The sequence below is a fragment of the Acomys minous genome (genome assembly GCF_964271855.1).
Source record: "Acomys minous genome assembly, chromosome: 13".
NCBI classification, from domain to species: Eukaryota; Metazoa; Chordata; class Mammalia; order Rodentia; family Muridae; genus Acomys; species Acomys minous.
Genome location: NC_140495.1, coordinates 109,034,193 through 109,053,373, shown reverse-complemented (window position 1 = coordinate 109,053,373; position 19,181 = coordinate 109,034,193). Strand labels below are relative to the sequence as shown.

The 19,181-nt window shown below is 55.4% G+C and overlaps 1 protein-coding gene across 8 annotated transcripts in view; it reads left to right on the top strand.

Annotated features, from left to right (window-relative positions):
• The window catches only part of ANKS1A (ankyrin repeat and sterile alpha motif domain containing 1A), a 155,058-nt gene that overhangs the window by 121,885 nt on the left and 13,992 nt on the right, over positions 1-19,181 (top strand). For all 8 annotated transcript variants that reach the window (XM_084754171.1, XM_084754174.1, XM_084754172.1 and 5 more), the window contains 2 exons: positions 7,971-8,037; positions 12,714-12,820. In XM_084754171.1, the coding sequence (XP_084610297.1) occupies positions 7,971-8,037; positions 12,714-12,820 (174 nt within the window). The remainder of the gene's footprint in view (positions 1-7,970; positions 8,038-12,713; positions 12,821-19,181) is intronic.

The following is a 19,181-nucleotide window of genomic DNA, read 5'->3' as shown; positions in this document are numbered from 1 at the left end:
GAAGGAAAGAGCTGAGCATGCTGGTACATGCCCTAAAGCCTAGCACTAGGGAAACTAAGCAGGAGAATCATGAGTTTGAGGTTAGCTTGGGCTACATGGTGACCCCGGCTCAGGGGAACAGGGAGCGGGGAGACAGTCATCGGCCATGCAGTGATCCAGCACCTGAAGAATCTGTTGTGGTAAAGCTCAGAGCGGTTGATGGTTTCTCCAAGATTCCGCTCATGCATGGCATGGAGAGAGCAGAATTTGAACTCAGGATTTTATTCCCACGCCTGATTTCTACCTTTGGCGATGTCCATCTGACCTATCTGAAATCCTGCCCTGAGCTTCACAGAGCATAGCCTAGCCCCAAATAAGCTGGACACGGGTCAGTGGATAATGCTCAGTCAGAGCCACAGGTTTTAAGCTCTGGGAGCATGGATGTTGCTGCTGGCCAGTCCTGTGCATCTCCTGGCCGAACTGGCAGGGTGCAAGGCTTGAGCTGTGATATTTCCAGGGACACACAGGCTCCGGAAGCCGGAGCGGGCTATCCCAGCATGCTCTTCACACACCACTGCTAACATATCCCGGGAGTGGTTGCACTTCTTTTGGCTTTGGTTTTGATTTTTCATGACAGGGTTTCTCTGTGAAATCCTGGCTGTTCTGAACTAGATCTGTAGACCAGGCTGGCCTCAAAATCATAGCGATCCGTTGTCTTCTGCCTCGTTGAGTGCTGGGATCACAGGTGTGCGCCACCACACCCAGCTTCCCAGGGGTATTGAGGCCCCGAGTCTGTTGCCTCAGGCTTGAGGGATATGAGTGTGTGCTCCTGGCCACGAGTTCCCCCAGGCTGCTCGCTCTGCTCACGCCACTCAACTCCAGTGGCATGTGGTGGGCATGACCAATGTCCCAGGTTCTGGTTTTTTTAGGACACTCGTAGCAGAGTGGCCTGCAGGGCCTGGGGTTTGCCTGGTTCCAGATGGAGACAACAGCACAGACTGTGGAGAGCCCTCAGCCTGAGCCGTGTGAGGAAGGACAGGGAGGCCAGCTCCCCACATCTTTATCTGTGTGGCCTCTGCTGGGCGCAGCTTTGGTTATGCCATGTTGAGCATAAAATTCCTCACAGATGAAAAGCAAACCTGTGTTGGGTGTATAATTTGATATTTTCTAAAAGATTTGCTCCTGAAACCTTTTTCCGCAGGATTTTTATGCCGTAGTTTAAGCTACAGAAGCTTGAGTGGTCACAACAGAGAGTGTCTGGTGGCCAGGACTGAGGCCTAGATTCTGTGATTGCTGTTTGACTCAGCCTGCTGTGCATCTTAGCCCTCCATCCCTCTGTCCACTTAGCAAGACAGGTTATTTTTGGTATGTCTCTGGGTAAGTTGCAGGCATAAGTACATTTCATCCCTAGACTTAAGAAGCTGTGTCACTAACTAGAGTTCAGTGCTTGTTTACAGTTGGGCCAGGAGGGGTGGGTGGTACAGACTCAGGGACGTGCTCACATCATAGATGTCATTGCATAAGCTTTGACAGACGCCCACATTGTGTAACCCTAGATTCCATTAGGACGCGGAAGATCACTGTGACCCCAAGACGTTCCCTCCTGCCCTTCCCTGGCAGTCCCCACCCAGCCCCACCTAGAGTCCCCCGGGCACCTACTCCTCTGGCATTTTCCTTGGCAGTTGTTTGCCTGATCTATTGCTTCCTCTAAGTGAGTGTTTAGCAGTGCAGGGTGTGCCCTTGTGTGTGACGGGAAGACTTCAGGATGAAAATAAGGTTTGGGGTCTGTCAGCTTCCTGTCTTCGACTTCTTCCTCTGCAGCAGTAATTAGGGGTGGTGTGCCCGGAGGCCTTGGGGAGGCTGATGGGTGCTTATCATCTGACTGCCTGGACTACGGACAGCTGTTGGCTATAGGCCTGAGGAGCAGGTAGACGCTGCACCCACCCCTCCTCCACCACCACAGCTCCACTGTTGAGGGGCCAGGCCTGGGCGGCAGCTGCTGCTGCTACTGCTGCTGCTTTCCCCAGCCTCTCCTTAATCGCAGCACACACACAGCAGTCCTGGAGGAAGGCTTGGAGAGGGAAGGAGACACTGGAAGCAGGGTCCCCAGCCAGTCAGGGGCCTGTGCCCCGGACCTTAGACTATGTGATTGTCCTGTGTCCCTCCTGCATGTGCCAAACACTAAGCATAAACTGGACCAGAACCCAAATACGAAGTCTCATTAATCTTTTAGATAGTTGACCCCCTTTTTAAAGCCAGTACCTGGCACATAACCCAGAGTTACGTGCTGAGCCATAATAAAGTTAATTGGAATCTAGGTCTCCCAGGTTTTCTCTCTTTCAGCAGTTTCCCGAGACTTTGAGTCAGAGACTGCTTTCAGGGTGGGTTGTCCAGACAGGAGGAGGCCACTTGGCAACGGTCCTGTTCCCTTCTCCCATCATGCTCCTGTCACAGCCACATGTTTCCTTTTGCTGTGACAGGAGCGGCTTAGGAAAATGAAAGGTTCCATCGGCTTACATTCTGACGGTGCAGCCCGCCGCTGTAGGGCCGCTGGTCACGCTGCTCACAGTCAGGAGGCTGAGACAGGCTCGTGCTGAGGCCGCTTCCTCCTCGTTCGGTCTCTGGGCACACCCAGGGGTGTCTTTTCACTTAAACCTCTCTGGAAACATCCTCACAGAAATGCACAGAAGTGTGTCTCACGAGACTCCAAATCCAGTCAGACTGACCAAGAACTTAGCCGCCTCAAGCCTGCCCCTGGTGGAGAAGGGACCCAGTTGGTGGCTGTTGGAGTGGAGGTACTCCAAGGCTGCAGGAGCCACTCTGTGTCTAGAGCAACCACAGAGGGTGGCTTTTTTATTTTATTTTATTTTATTTATTTTTTGATTTTTTTTTCAGGGTTTCTCTGTGTAGCCCTGCCTGTCCTGAACTTGCTTTGTAGACCAGGCTGGCCTCAAACTCACAAAGACCCGCCTGCCTCTGCCTCCCTGAGTGCTGGGGTTACAGGCGTGCGCCACCACACCCCACTTGAGGGTAGGCTTTTTGTAGGGCAGGACAAAGCACGTTTGAAATGAAACAGCTCTGTTATCACTTAACCCGGAAGAAAAGGGACCTTGAGAGAAGGCAAGCAGAAAGGGAAAGTAAGTTGGAGTGAGAGGATACCACAATAAATATGGTATCAATCTGGGTACTCTCCTGAGATGAGACAACGCTGAGGCTAACAGTCGGCTGTGAGGAAAGTTGCCCACTGTCCCTGTAGCTGCCAGTCTCTGCCTGAGAAGAGCCCTTAACCCACTGGCCCATCTTTGTTCTTCCCGACCAAGGAGCACCCTCCCTCCCCTGCTTCTCCACGACATTCTGGCATCTTCTAAAAGCCGTTGACAAGATTAGGAAATCAGGACAAATAATGTACTTCAATCCATCTTCGTCTTTCCTGGGGCTTCTACGCAACTCAGTCTGGAAGGGGGAGAAAAAGATCGTGTAGCTCTTCACTGGTGACCCTTTTTCAGATAGCAAATCAGCCCACTCAAGGCTGAGTGCCTGACTGATCGGAAAGGCCACCAAGCATGCGCAGGGGGACCATACGTTCTCAAGAGGCTCTTAGAAGCAATTGAGTATGCGCAGGGGGACCATGCGTTCTCAAGAGGCTCTTAGAAACAATTGAGCATGCGCAGAGGGTACCGCGCGTGCTCAAGTGGCTCCTGGTCTATGAGTGTCGCTGATAGCATCTTTAGGGTTCCCTGACTGCATCAGTGGTCACATGACAGGGTGGGGCAGGCTGAAGCGTTGTTGCTGGAGCCTCAGCATCTCACACCCCCAGAAACACTGCCAAGCCCATCCTGGGAGCAGGTCATGCTGCTGTGCACTTAAGAATCTTCCCAGGGGCTGGAAAGATGGCTCAGTGGTTAAGGGCACTCACTGTCTGTTCTTCCAGAGGTCCTGAGTTCAATTCCCAGCAACCACCTGGTGGCTCACAACCATCTATAATGTGATCTGGTGCCCTCTTCTGGCCTGCAGGTGTACATGCAGGCAGGACACCGTATACATACTAAATCTTAAAAAAAAAAAAAAAAAAGACACAGGGTTATATCTAAAGTCCTGAAAAAGGCCAAAAGGCCTTCCCCTTTGATGGTTCTCAGCATCACTCAGACACACGGTTAAAACTGTCTGACTACTGGAGAATCCCAGGTGTGCAGGGGGGGTGGGGGGGGGGACAGCGCCATAGGCAGCAGGAAGGAATGGGAGATGTAGCCAGCCCTTCTGCCCTGCTGAAGTACCACCTTTAATATTCCTACTTGCAACAGGAGGGAGGCAGTTCCTCTCCTCCCCTTAGAGCCCCAGCTGCCTGCCGGGCCCACACCAAATGGGAGCCTCTGGACACAGTGTTGCCCAAAAGGGAGGTTTCCTGTCACAGGCCTCCAGCGTGCACTGGAAGCTGTCCTCACCTCACACACTTCTTGGCACATACAACACTCCACAGTGGCTGGGTAGGCCCACTTCCCACATGCAGCTGCAGGCATCCAGGATCCTGGGGCCTGTGAGCAGGCGTGTAGCCCGTGTTTGTTCCCAACCCTTTGGGGAGTGCACTTCATGATGCCCTGGCATCCTGAAAACTTGCCCAAACGGATCATTTCCAGTTTTTGTTTGTTTGTTTGTTTGTTTGTTTGTTTTTAAAGATTTTTATTTTATTGCGTATACAGTGTTCTGCCTGCATACCAGAAGAGGGCACTAGATCTCATTGTAGATGGTTGTGAGCCACCATGTGGTTGCTGGGAATTGAACTCAGAACCTATGGAAAAGTAGACAATGCTCTTAACCCACTGAGCTATCTCTCCGGCCTGTTTGTTTGGTTTTTGATAAAGAGTTTCTCTGAGTAGCCTTGGCTGACCTGGAACTCACTATGTAGACCAGGCTGGTTTCGAACTCACAGAGATCCGCCTGCCTCTGCCTCCCTGGGCCCCAAGCTAGTAGGCACTGGCATGCCCTTCAGTTCCTCTGCACACTAGACTCTTCAGCTTGACCTGGCTGTGGCAGCCTACAGAACAGTAGAAAGTTTGACACAGCATCCTGGCAGTGTCCACAGCGTAGGCTCATAGGTGGGCAGTGGAAATGCTGGCTTGTGCTGGCCTCCAGGCACATGTGGGTGGTCCTGGGGACCAGCAGCACTCCTGACGAATGGCCCTCTGGGAGATCTCAGGAATGAAAGAATAGGCAGGACCACCACCCACTTCAGCACTTTCCACCCAAGGTTTGGAACGTGGCCTTGGAACAGGCTTTCGTCACTAGGCCTAAGTAGTGGAAGTGCCTGTCGTTCATTCGTTCACTTAGCTGCCGTGTGTCTGCCATGCCCAGGAGATGAACTGCACTTGACTTCACTCCCGGGGAGCCTGCATGGATGCTCCCATCTTCCCACGCTGGCACCACCCCAGGAATGCAACCTTCTCAGAACCCTGTGTAGGGAAAACTCCCCACCCTGAGCGCCTCTCTCTCCCTGCGGACATCCAGGAAGGGAGAAGGACGCGGAGGCTTCCCTGAGGACCTCTCTTTGCCCAGCTCTGAGGCTTCCATAATAGGATCCTGCAACCCAGGCCTTGAGACCTGGGCTGGGCTGGGCGAGCCTCTCCAGGAAAAGAGGGTGTGGTCTGCAGGAGGCGGGTGCCCCTGTGTTGAAATTACAGAAAAGCTCTAACTCTGAAAAGGCAGACGTCACAAGTAGACGCTGTGCAGATGGGATGAAGTGACATGGTGTGTCTGTGAGCACTGTTTCTGGGCAACATCTAACAGAGTTGGCTGTGGATGGGAGGAGGGATTCTGTGACCCGCCACTGGCTGTGTCTACACGTGTGTCAGTGCAGCAGGCACTCACATGCCTTGTCACCTGCACACGTGGAGGCGGGCGGACTTCTTTAACGCAGGATCCCTTGTGTGCCGCTGCGCACTGAGGCTCGCTAGCCTGTAGGGGTTCTTTTGTCTTCCTCGCCTCTCACAGTCCTCGCTCAGGTTATAGGTGCAGCCACCACGTTTGTCTTCATGAGCATTTGTGGGGCCCTCACTCAAGGCCACACATCTGCATGGCCAGCACTACCCACTGAGCTGCCTCCCCAGACCGTGCTGCTGGCTCTGCTGTGTGTTGCAGGGTAGACGCTCTGTAGATTCACAGAGTGACCCCACCAGTGTGCTCGTAAATGTGTCCAAAGATGCGTGTGGAACAGAACCCACTGCAGCCCCTGGCAATGAGAAAATACCCATAGATGCCCCGGGGATCTGTTAAACATGCGAGAACCACACTGACCCTCGTCCATTAAACTTCTCCATGGACTGGGAAAAAGGCCCAGGGCGTGGCTCGTGGGAAAAGCAGTATTTGTGGAGGGGAAAGCTAGGGCCACCCTCGTGTTTGCCCCAGTCTGAGACATCACCTAAAAAGGTAGGGAGAACAAGTAATGGGAGGCAAGCAGGAGGAGCACTGTTCCCTGGTCATCAGGGACCAGGCGCAGTGCTGCACTTGGGAGGTAGAGACAGGAGGACCTCTGTGAGTTCTGGCCCAGTCTGGTCTCTACAGTGAGTTCCAAGCCAGCCAAGGCTGCACAGAAAGATCCTGTCTCAAAAACAAACAGCAAAGGAACAGAAGTCAGACTATGCCCTGAGTGGGGTGGAAGATGGCTCAGGATTTAAGGGCGCTTGCTGCTGGCAGGCAGCCTTTGATTTGATTGCCGGCACCCATGTGGTGGCTCAGGGCTGTCTGCAACTCCAGTTCCTGGGCATGCTGTGCCCTCTGCTGGCCTCCACAGGCACCAGGCACCTCTGTGGTGCAGGCAAAACACCATGCACATACAAATATTTATTAAGCTTCAAATTTGGGCTTTAGTAAGCTGGCGTCTTCAGAGGACAGCAGAGGTTCGGTGGGCACAGTACTTTGCGCATCTACTGTGAGCCGTGTCACCACTAGCTGCTGTGTGAACTTGGTATGTTTTAATCCACACAGCCCTTGTGGGAGGCATACCTACCTGATCTATACACTTGCGTCCCGGGCTGTAGGGGGGGAAGGCCTTTCCTTTCCCGTCTAGGCACCCAAAATGGCCAGAGACAAAGGGAGGGGTGCATGCGGGTGGCTGTTTACCACAGGGGCTGTGCAGACCTGGCCTGGAGCTGCCTCTCCAGCAGAGACACCCCTTCCCCAGCCTGCTGTCCCTCTGTTGTGTCCCTGTGCTCTTCTGGGTGTCAGCTGCATGCCCTGTCTGCCAGCTGGAGGCCAGCTGAGAGTTGTTTTTCTCCCTGTCAGGCCCAGGCTCCTTACTTGCACTTAGGGGGGAAAAGCGTCCAAGCCCTGGTACAAAAGGTCTCTTTTCCCGTGGCTTTGGAAGAAGCTGTGAATGAGCTCATTATCACCGCGGCCCAAACGGGAGGGGGGGCAGGGGGGAGGGCAGATGGGGCAGCCTGTAACCCAAGCCAAGCTCTGAGACAGGTGGTCCATGTGGGGGGGATGGGGGGGCAGCCCTAGCTGTCTCTGTGGCCCAGGAAGGGCAATGTCAATGTCTCTCTCTCTCCACCCATTACTTTCAAAGCCCCATCTGGCCTCCCAGCTGCAAAAGAGTTTCTTTGCCCCACCTCCGGGTGCTCCCCTGCACAGGTGGTCGACCTGCAGCAATGGCCACTGCGCACCTGTATTGTGCTCGAGGTTGGCCCAGCGTGACTCTAGGCACTTGGAGCATAACAGAGAGTAGAGTTGACGCTGCCCTCTCAGGGGACCTAAGTTCCACCGTCAGCAGTGACCGTGTGCAGACTGCTAGGACAGGGAGTGGGGACTTCCTGGTCAGGAAAGGGGTCACATCTTTACCTCAGCCCCACACTGTTGCGATCTGGAGCCCTGCAGAGTGACTCCCCACCCCTCCCTGGGCCGAGTTAGGCCCTGGGAAGACAGCCAGGTGGGACTGGCCTTGAGCTGGCAGTGCTGACCCCAAGTTGACCCCTCTCCTGTTTTTCTTCCTTCTGTTTCAGATTGAGAAAATCATGTGTTCAATCGGAGAAGGAATTGACTTTTCTCAGGAGCAGCAGAGGATCTCAGGTACTATCTTAGTCCCCACCTCGTGGCACACAGACCTCGCTCTGGCTCGGGCGGCCTCGGGTTTCCCTCTGACCCAAGACAAATGCTTGTAGGAGAAAGGGGGGCAGCCCAGGCCCAGGCCCTGCTCTGAACCTTTATTTTTGGGGAGAGGATGCTACATTTTGAAGGCAGTGTGTGAGTTGAATTTGTGGCTGCTCATTAGGACAGGGCCGTGCTGTTGAATGCTTGTCTGTCATGCATCTTGCTTGTCATGTAGACTTCAGAGTGGCCCCAAACTGGAGTTCCTCCCACACTGGGCCTCAGTTCCCGAGGTGCTCTGGCTCTAGCTGGCCATGAAAACATGGCCTTGTGTGCTTTGTTGACCTGGCAGTGTGGGGCAGACAAGAGCTCTCACTAGTGAGGTGCCCTGAAGAGGGCATGTGTGTCTTTCCTTGCCTGCTCCCTGCGTCATCGCCGGCATTACCCAGCTCACCCCCATTTTGATCCGTCTTTTCATCCTAGCCGTTAGCGTAAGGTCTACCTCAGTTTCCTTTTTTTGTGAAATGGACCATCAATCACACCAGGTTTCTTTCTCAGGAGGGATGTCCTTAAAATGCCTCTGAGCTGGTGCTCACAGCCCCCAGTAGAGTCCTGATTCCAGCCCCAGAACTATGGCATCCGAGAGGAGGCCCAGCCTCCCTTTCTGATCAGGGCGAGGTCTGTACCTCCCTCTGCGCTGGCCCTGCAGCCTCCCTGCTGGCCCTGCAGCCTCCCTGCTGGCCCTGCCAGGCGTCCTGGTGGAAGAGGATTGCTGTGTGCGCTGGAGGGAGGAACACAGCCTGGCCTCTGCAGACACACTGCCCTGGGTTCAAGTCCCAGTTCTAGATGCAGAGTTCAGGGCGACTCATTCATCTCACCGGAGTGCCAGGTTCCCAGCAGCACCACTTGATGGCTCGCATCATACATGAGCAAGCCCCTGAGGGAAAGGAGCACACATCTGCAGCAGCCACACCCACCTCTGTCTGTGCCACTGAGGAACTCCCTGGAACTGGCGCCTACCCCCTCTGCACTCAGCCTTGCTGCCTGGTACTTCCTTCCCGCAGCCCCATTTCTGGGTTCTAGCTGTGGGACTGAGCTCCCATTCATGCCTGTCAGTCTTGGGTGACTGCTGCAGCTGACAGAGAACCCATGGCTCCCTCTCCAGACCACTGCTTCCACTCTGCCCGGCGGCCGCTACTCTGCTGGCACACACAGGTCTTTCCAAGGGTTGAGCGTGTGTGGAGTATGTTTAAGGCTGACAGACCCATGCCACGGTCATGGCTGGCCCAAGAGCTTTGAGCTTTGTTGTGGCTTGCTCTGCTTTCCTGTGCCTTGTCTAAGGACCAGGAGCCTGAGCCGCCATCGGATGCCAAGCGGCTGGAGTCAGCAGACCACTGCCTCTGAATCTAGTCAGGCCTTCTGGGAAGAGCCTGGCCTTGAAGGAGGCTATGCTGTATTCTGCCCTCTCTGTCACCGTGGGGATGGTGACAGCCTGGCTGTCCTGACCCCAGCACCTGGTTTTGTATGAGAGCTCACTCTGCTGAGCCACCTTCTACACTGCAGCGTAGGGACACCCAGGATGGCAAAGGTGTGTGACATGCCACGTGCAGAGTCCCAGGGTATGTGGTTTGTACCGCTAACTGGCCGAGACGCCTGGAGAGGCTAGCTGAAGCCACAGCAGGATCATTGTGCATTTTTACTGGTCAGTGTCAGAGCATATCAGGTCAGCTATGGAGGGTCGAGGAGGAGACTCCCGGGCTCCGGCACTGGCAGCTTGGGAGGAGGCTCAGCTCCTGGCAGCAGATCCCGAGCCAAGCAGCAGCTGCTCAGAATGGCTGACTGGGCACAGGGCACAGGGTACTGGAAGGGAAGGACCACAGTGCTGGAGTCCCAGCCCTGTTTGGGTGCTCAGGATCCCCTGGGCTGTCCACACTGGAGCTGGATACCCAGGTCCCCGAAAACAAATCTCACAGCTACATGATGCCTCTGCCGACTGCCAGAAGATAGCCTGGTTCTCCTCTGTGTGTGTTCCACAGTCACTGTTGAGTAGCTGCTGCATGTAGTCTCCTGGGGCCTGGTGTCTCTGGACATGATGCCTATGTGTGACCTATTTTTATTTTTAAGATTTATTTATTTATTACATATACAGTATTCTGCCTCCATGTGTACCTGCACACTAGAAGAGGGCACCATATCTCATTACAGATGGTTGGGAGCCACCATGTGGTTGCTGGGAATTAAACTCGGGACCTCTGGAAGAGCAGCCAGTGCTCTTAACCTCTGGGCCATCTCTCCAGCCCTATATGTGACCTATTGAGATGCAGGCGCCTCCAGCATGTTCACAGAGTGATGTGTGGTTCTTGTGTATCCGTGACCTTTGCTGTCCCTCACTGGCTGTACTTGCAGTTAATCTGGCCCCCCCTTAGCTGTCCCCTGCTGAGGACCCTGTTCTAGCCGTGGACTTCTCCCCGAGCCCGGTGTTCTCATCTAAGGAGCATCAGGTGTGGTAGCCGAGTAGGACAGTGCTTCCTAAAGTGGCAAGTGGGGGTTACTTAACTGTGGACTGCGTTGCCCCTTGGTGCCTCACCCTGGCTTCCTCGAAACTGCCAGCCCAAGTTACAGGCACGATTTGTCTGTGCCCTGTAAGAGGTTCCCAGCGCCCGAGCTTGAGATGAGCCCCTTGTGCCTGTGCCTGTGACTCCCAGGCAGCCTGTGTCTCACCCTGCCTCCCCTCCCCAGCAGCAGCAGCAGCAGCTTCTGCTCCGATGTCCGATCCCTGATGTATTTTCCTGAGCGTGGAAGGGGGGAGGGTGGGAGGGAGGAAGGGGAGGGCCAGACATGAGAGTGAGCAAGGACTGTGGAGCCGGCAGTCGGCAGCCAGCAGTGTGGAGCCCCGGAGCCTTTAGACAAAGCATTGTGCTGCGGCTCTGTACGCGTGCACATCCCCCGGCAGCGGGCTGGACCACAGCTGTCCAGCCTTGGGATTGTTACAAGCAGGAATGAATCAGCAGCTGGGGCTCCACAAGCGGGTGAGCATTCAAGAGCCGGCTGCGTAGGTTCCCGGAGCCGACTTCCCGTTCAAGGGCAAGTCTGGGAGCCCCCAGACTTGGCGTTTCGGAGCGCTGCTACAGCCTGCATCCAGAGACTATCCGGTCACTAGCCACCGTCTGCTCTGCGGAGGACAGGAGACGAGTTGGAGGCTGCCACAGTTGGTCAGCAGGGTCCCTAAGACAAGCAAGTTGGCCTTGCCCTGCCTTGAAGGGCAGAGACCGCCAGTGACGGCAGGATGACTTTCACCGTGTCAGAGGAGAATCCCGGGAGGTGATGTCTCTGTAGCTGGTCCTTCTTTCTCCCGCCTTGCACCGCCCTCTCTTTCCCACCCCCCCTCCTTACCCTCCCTTTACCTGTTCTTGCTCCAAGAACCAAAGAAGTAAGGTGGGGTGTGACGGCATCCAGCTGAGAACAGCTGAGGGCTGCCGGGAAGGACTGAACTTTTGTCCTCCCTGCACTGCCACGATCCTGCCCTGACCGCAGAGCAGGGTGAATAAAGGGTCCCCTCACCGGTGCGTCTGTAGAGATCGTGAGGCCGGAGACCCTGGGAAGAAAGCTGTGTGTGTCGCTCGGCTAGAGAGCAGCCCAGTGAGAACAAACAGGCTGCTGGCTCCTGACGGACAAGCGCTGCCTCTCTCTTTTATCTGCTCGGCTTTTGTCTTCTTTGACCAAGAACTGAGCAGCCCAATTGCTGTCTGCCGAGCAGGTGGGCAGGTCACAGGAACCACCTCCGAAGACCGGGAGAGTGAACACCATGCTCCTGAAAGCCAGCCCGGGCCAGGAAGGCAGCACCTCAGTCCGGGAAGCACCCCGCTTGCCGGCCACACAGCCCAGTAGAAGACCATGCCACTGACCCGGCAGAGCCACACCTGAGCATCTGCCCCACTCAGCCCCCTGGCCGTCCTGAGCTGGGAGCACAAAGAGCTGGGGCCATGGTTTGCTTATTCCGGGACTGCTGGGGGAGAACAAGTAAAAGTCCCTTCGCCCCCCCTGCCGCGCTATGTGCTGCTTGTGTTGCATGTGCCGGGGCCCCATGAACAGCCGCCGCCGCTTCCTTCCCGGAGCCCTCACTGTGTGCCTGTGTCCCTCAGCTGCATGAAGACTCGTGTTCGCTCCTGACCCACGACACAGCCCCGCAGCAGCTCCAGAAGTTGCATGGATGAGAGGAGCAGCCAGGCTGGTGGGCGCTTAGGAGACCTAGTGTCGCCCTCTAGTGCCTGTGGGGCACAGACTTTCTGCAATCCCTCTGTGTGGACGCTGATGAGGAGTTGACCCAGAGACCACTGGGGGTTGGCTCCCCCTGACCCCGGGGCAAGACCGTGCATGTGCAGCCTCGGCCCTGGCCCGGGGCAGCTCATTCTGTGGGGTGTGAGTAGGCAGCAGGCAGCAGGCAGCAGGCTGGCTCATGTGCAGTGCCAGGCAGCTCTGTCCCTGCCTGTAGAGAAGACAAGCTCTGTGCCCGCTCTCGCTCTCTGTCCATAGTCTGGCTGGCTGCTTCATGGTAATGACTATGATGTGGCAGTGCCATCTGTCTTCCTCTGAGTGCCGCTGCTACCGCCTTAACGGATTCTCCCTTCTCAAGCGTCTGCCGATTCCTCTCTCGTCAGGTTCTCGGGCGCTGGAGCAGAGCGTCGGGGAGTGGCTGGACTCCGTCGGCCTGCAGCAGTACGAGAGCAAGTTGCTGCTGAATGGTTTTGACGATGTCCGCTTCCTGGTAAGTGCCTCAGGCCCTCCGCTGGCCAACACCGGGGTTGCTTGCTGGACACTGGCCTCCCCAACTGACCTGGCCCAGGGGAGGGCCAACAGAGGGACGTGGGTACCAGGAAGTTAGCTGAGTGCCTGGTGCCAGCTTTGCAGACGCTGCTGGCCCTACTACCCGTGCCCCAGGTGCCATTCAGGTGCCGTGCTCTCAGGAGGGTCCTGAGCTAGACCCTTGCCCCGGTCCCCAGCAGCTCAGGTGATAGGGCTGCCAGGTACCCCATAGGCACTCCATGCCCCGTGTCAGCTGGATGCCAGGAGTTCCCTTCCTTTTGAGAACTTTGCTGTTGTCTCAGTAGCAAAGGCTCCTTCCTTCCAAGTGTGGGTGAGGCCGGGGCTTCATCTGTGCCTGGCCTCGGCCGACGAGGGAATGGCCCAGTGTCGGTGTGGGTGCTTTTCTGAGGTTCACTCTGCACTCACAGAGAACCCAGGAGTCAGGGAAAACCAAGGCCTCTCCTCTGCTCCCTGGGTCGAAGGGACTCAGCTTACACCCTGGGCTCAGGAGCCAGTGGTCCCACTGTCAACTGTCTCCTAGAGGCCTTGCCCAGCGTGTCCTCGTGGGTCATTCAAGGCAGAGCCTGAGCTGAGGCATGCGCGAGAGCAGGCCTGTGATGTCACAGCTCATGTCCTTACTGTGGGCTGGGTGCCAGCCTCAGCAGTTGATGTGTGTGAGCTCTGACTCTAAGCACCCTCAAGGTGTGTGCTGATGTTGCCTGTTTCCCGAGTGCAGGCTGTAGGGTGCCGCAGAGTGGTTTGCTCAGGGTCACACTGCTGGTAACTGGCCAGATGAGAATGTCCACTTGGGAGTTCCAAGGCAGGAGGCCCCTCTCTGAGCACTGTGTCCCCCAGGCTCTCATTTGGGGGGTGTGGCAGAACCATCTATGTGCTGCACACCTTGGTAAGCACAAACCCCTCTGCCCTGCTCCTCTAATTCTCTGGGATGCCTGTCCCCTCCTCTCCTAGTCCTGGGGGGGGCGGTGGGTTCAGGCTGCTCCTTGAAGCAGAACTCGCTCACTTGTGCCCACTTGCCCTGCGCCTCATCTGAGCGGCCATGTTTGTGGAGCTGGCACCGATCCCAGCCTGCTCTCTGTCTTGGTGGGACTAGTGGGCTTCCTGTCAGCACAGGGTTTGGTGTCTTCATGGGGATCCTGTTTGTGGCTTCTACAACAGACCCAGTGGAGGGTGCCTTAACCAAGCCTTCGCATCCTCAGGCAAGTCTGCAGAGCTGCCCTCCCATGGCCAGACTTAGGACTGTTCTTGTTCACATCTTCAAAGTCTACTTTGTTTGTTTGTTTGTTTTTTGCTTTTTCGAGACAGGGTCTCTCTGTGTAGCCTTGGCTGTCCTGGACTCACTTTGTAGACCAGGCTAGCCTTGAACTCACAGAGATCCGCCTCCCTCTGCCTCATGAGTGCTGGGATTAAAGGCGTGCACCACCACACCCAGTCTGGTCTACCATTTTAAAGAGCAGTTTGTTTTTCCTTTCTAAAACTTAAGGGCTAGGGGTCTGTCTGCGGTTCCTGGAACCTTCTCATTCACCTTGCTCTTAGGGGAGGAGATGGGTTTGGTCAGCAGGAAGGATGGCTGGCCCCGCCTCTAGGGCCGGGGGCCTTCCCTTCTAAGTGCTCCCTTTGCTGTGCTGCTGGCAGGATCTGCAGACACCACCTCCTGCACTCCAGTGCTCCAGAGGCTGAGCCTGAGGATCGGGGCACAACCCTGCTGAATTTGGAAAGGGTTAGCTTCCCAGCCCTTGAACACTCTCAGGACTCCCTGATCCTACCTGAGACCCAGACTCAGGTAGCTCAGAGCAGGTAGCTGCCATGTTGGGCGAGCACAGCCCTCAACCAGATGCAGAGTCTGTATGAGAATGACCCTCCTCCCTGGTGCCAGCAGCTTCCTTCCTCTGGGGCCTCTTTAGTCTGAAGCATCTTCAGAGGTGTCCACCAGAGGTGAGCTGAGTGTACCTGAGTTTGGTATGTTGCTTCAGGCATCTGGAGTGGTCTGAGTGGCCAGCACAGCATCCTGGGTAATTGCAGTAAACTGCTAGGTGGGCTTAGGGGTTGATTTTGCCAGGGGTGTGTTCCCAGCCCTAGGGCACTCCCTCCGCAGGTGGTCCTGGTGTAGCTCATCTCCTTTTGGTCCAGAAGTTTCACCTCGTTCTGAGACTCCCTGCAGATGTTCTAGTGGTGGTCTCCCAGGTTCTCTGTTGTCTGGGCTTGGTGCTCTTAGCCCTGACCCCACAGCAGCAAGCAACCCTTACAACCTGAACTTCTTCTAAAAACCTCTTGGCAGAAAGCAAGGGTTAGGCCAAGGCTATGAGGGTGTCCGTGAGCTCCCTGTGCTTTTGGGGCCTCTTGGGGGACCCTAGCCTAGCACCAGGAAACCAGGCAAGGGACTGTGGCTGCCCTGCCAGCCAGCAGCCCCCACACTGGCCGATTCACCACAGACCATGTCCACAGGAATCGGGCTTTTTTGAAAGTAAGGGGCAAACACATTTGGCCAACTCAAAAGGAGGGCATTGGTAGCTGGCACACCTGGGCAACTCTCTGACCATGTCGTGGAAGTATTAATGGCATAAGTGATGTGGCCCTGAGGCTAGAGGATTGTGACAGATGTGAAGACACAGAGTAAAGGAAATGTTCGTGTGAGGCTGCTGAGGTCACAGGAGTGTGTGGCCCCTATTGCTCTGTGCGTGGGAGCTGTGAGGAGTGACAAGGTACGTCTGCGGTGATCTCGGGTCTTTTGTGCGCATAAAGATTTTTTTCTGTCTTCTGCTGTGAATGACTGTGAAGTCAGAACAGCAAATTCTGCATGTGTCGGAAGGGACCTTGCGGTCTAGCTGGAGCTGAGAAGTTTAGGAAGCAAGCTGCAGCATGATGGTGCAGCTGCATGCTAAGGCCTAAGAAGAGGCTCTAGGCACCGCAGGAGCCACGGTTACCACGCTCTGTGGACATGGGACCCAGAGCACAGGCGGGAAGGCCGCACAGACATCACTCCAGCCTTAGATCTGTGCTTACCAAGACTAGAGAGGACAGGCAGGTGACAGGACGTTGGCTTGAGAACAGGGCCTGGGGAGGCCGGGGTGTGAGCCTGAAAACCATTCGAGGGGACACCCTGTGTTAAAGAGCCTTTGACCTGTGGCTCCCGCCAGGCAGAAGGCCTGAGTCCAGGTACACCTTGGCCTCCGGGGGTGGTTGGGGGCAGTGCCAGGGACAGTGGGTGCTGGGGTGGTGGGTACGGGAGAATGGCTCCAAGCGGGTGAGAAGCACACGGAATGGGCAGGAAGCTGCTGCTTATGCTGCAGATGCGAGGCCTCCTGCTCCTCCATCCATTTCCTTCTCCACTGGGTTCGGCCACAGGGTTCCTGTCCGCTTCTGCAGCTGTTGGTCTTCATTCAGGAGAAAGCTAACAAGTGATTGGCTGTCGGTACAGCTAGGCCAGGAGCCCCTTGGTTATTAGCTTTCATCAGACTGAACCCCCGGCTCCGACGGTGCCCCATCCTGTGGGCGGCTTGTTCTCCTTCCGTCCCACGGGCCACTCCACTTGCCCTGTGGGCTGGAGTCCTGGATCTCCTGCCCTGGGCCCTGTGCTCCCCAATCCTGTACTGACAATTCCTTCAGCTTGACAGCCTTGGGGGGGGCGGGGTGCTCTGGATCCGAGTTCCACCCATCCATGCTCAAAAAGGCTGATGAGGGAATTGCAGGGAATCTGTCCCTCCCCTTTACCTTTGTCTGTTTCTGGTCCACGGACCACAGCCAACCTGAGCAGGGCTGCTGCCCGGATGGATGCCTTGCAGCGCGCAGCCGCCCTCCAGCCTCAGCCGCCCATCTCTGCACAGCACTTTGTGAGCCAATTGCTGGGCTGCAATTTTCTGTCCAGTTGACATGGGGCCCAACGTGGGAGGATGGGTGGGGCCGAAGCGTAGACAGGGGGTTCTCAGAGAAGCCTTGTCCTGCCTTCTGGGCTGTCAGGCTTGTCTCTTGAAAGCTGAGCTTCTCAGGTGGCCCAGCCACTGACAGGCCCTTGAGCTGACACAGCCTTGGGGGCGCTCTGGATGCAGGCTTCACCCACTGGCCCTCCAGAAGGCTGAGGAGGGAAATTCAGGGAATTTGTCTTCTGTATGCTCTGCGGCCTGGCATGGAGGAGAGGCTCACAACACCTCCACAGAAAGGCAGGTGTAGTCACCATGAAGCAGGTAGAGAAAGCTGAAGAGAAAAGTCCATTCTGCTTAGTGGTGAGGAGCTCGGTGAGGACAGTGTGTTCTCTAGGTTCCTCCCAGACGCTGTGGATGGGGTGATCCTCCCCGCTCAGCCTGCCAGCGAGGTGTTGCTTACCAATGTCCTTCATGGTCCGATGCACTCACACAAGCTCTGAAGGGAGCTCTGAGGGGAGATGGCAGCCGGGGAGCAGCTGTCACTGCGTGGGGGCTGAGAGGCAGTAGGGTGGTACACACCTTCCAAGGCAGCAGTGGCATCTGCAGGGCTGAGCCGCTTTTGCCTGCCAGTGTCCGAAGACACTGCACATGTGTAGCCCAGGCTAGCCTTGAACTCCTGAGCCTCTTGCTTCTGCCTCCCGAGCGTTAGGATTACAGGTGTGTGCCATTTCGCCCATCTTGTGTGAGGCACGGTCTCATTCTAGCCTGCGCTGACCTGGACCTCACAGTATGTGACCTGCCTCAGCCTCCTGAGTGCTGGCTTCCAGGGTGAGCCCCCTCAGCCAGCATTGCATGCTCTCCCACCTGCATCTGTATGTGTCTCTGTGCACTCTCTCACATGTACACACACACACACAGAGAGAGAGAGAGAGAGAGAGAGAGAGAGAGAGAGAGAGAGAGAGAGAGAGAGAGAAGCCAAAGAACAACTCTAGGGAGTTGGGTTTTTTCCTTCTCCACAGGGTCCTGGACCTGAGCCAGCTGCCAGGCTTGCCAACAAGCATCTTTACTCTAAGTCATCGTGCCAGACCTGGTGGTGCATTTCTTTAATCCCAGGACCCCAGAGAGGGCTGGAGAGATGGCTCAGAGGTTAAGAGCACTGACTGCTCTTCCAAAGGTCCTGAGTTCAATTCCCAGCAACCACATAGTGGCTCACAACCATCTATAATAAGATCTGGTGCCCTCTTCTTACGTGCAGCTGTACATGTAGACATACATAAATATAGATGTACATAAATAAATAAATCTTTAGAAAGAACCCCGAGAGAGGCCCAGAAGCAGCTGTCCCAGAACTACAAATATAATTTCAGGTTGGTGTGAAAGACAGCTTGCCAAAGCAGCAGACAGCTTCTGCCTGGGAGGGAAGAAAGCTGGTCTGAGGGATTCACTGTAATGGAAGTTTTGGTTTCTTTATAAACTCAGTTATGTTATGCAAATATGTTTTCATTTTAATCCCAAGTGTGAGACCTTGGTTTGGGCTTTAGTTTGTCCAGAGCTGATAATTGTCTCGTGCGGGGCGTGGTCTTTGCCAGCTGGTAAGGACCTGACTCCTGCAGCAAGGAGGAGGATGCGGTCTAGGACCCTGAGGAAGATAAACAGAAGAGCCTGGAGAGAAAGGGGGTGGCATGCTGTGGTGGCGTGGGACATGTAACAGTTAGGAGAGACCAGAGACAGACAGTGTGGCGCCTGGAGAGAAACATTTCAACACAGCAGCTCGGAGGAGACTGCTTGCTGCGTTTGTGTTGACAGAGATTGGTATTGCCCCAAAAGAGCCCAATTGACCCTAAACATCCGGGAGAAGTAAAGGGGTCTGTGCCCCCTCTCCCCACTAACATTCTTTCTCTTACCCAGGGTTAAGGGGTTGCTGGAAGGGATGTAGAGACATCAATACCCCAAATAAAATAGAATTTAGAAAAGAAATGTCAACACATCACTATATAAAAAAGAAAATTTCCATGCTTAAAGATTAACCTCAGAATGGGTTCTCAAGCCTGATACACTGAGATGCCCCACGGGAGTTGATGCTTTCAGGTGTAGAAAGGAGGGTTTTACACAAAGCCAACAAGGATGTCAGCTAGCCAGAGCATCCTCTGAAATGGTACAGTGATAATCTCGATGTGGGGTGACCTAGAAGCTGGCACTAGGCTTTGCACATGGTGGGCAAGGGTTGTGCCCTGCAGCCAAGGACAGGTGGCTGAACTAGCCTACTCACAGAGAAAGGTCTGTCCCCTCACTGGAGAACATGGAAAACCAAGCCGGGAAGGCCTGGGAAAGAGCGCCTGCAGCCAGGAGGGTTTGTGTGCACAGCATGCAGACCATGGGACAGGGACCCCCTGCATAGAAGCCTGAACAAAACAAGAAGACACCATCCCTGCCTGGGACACAAGC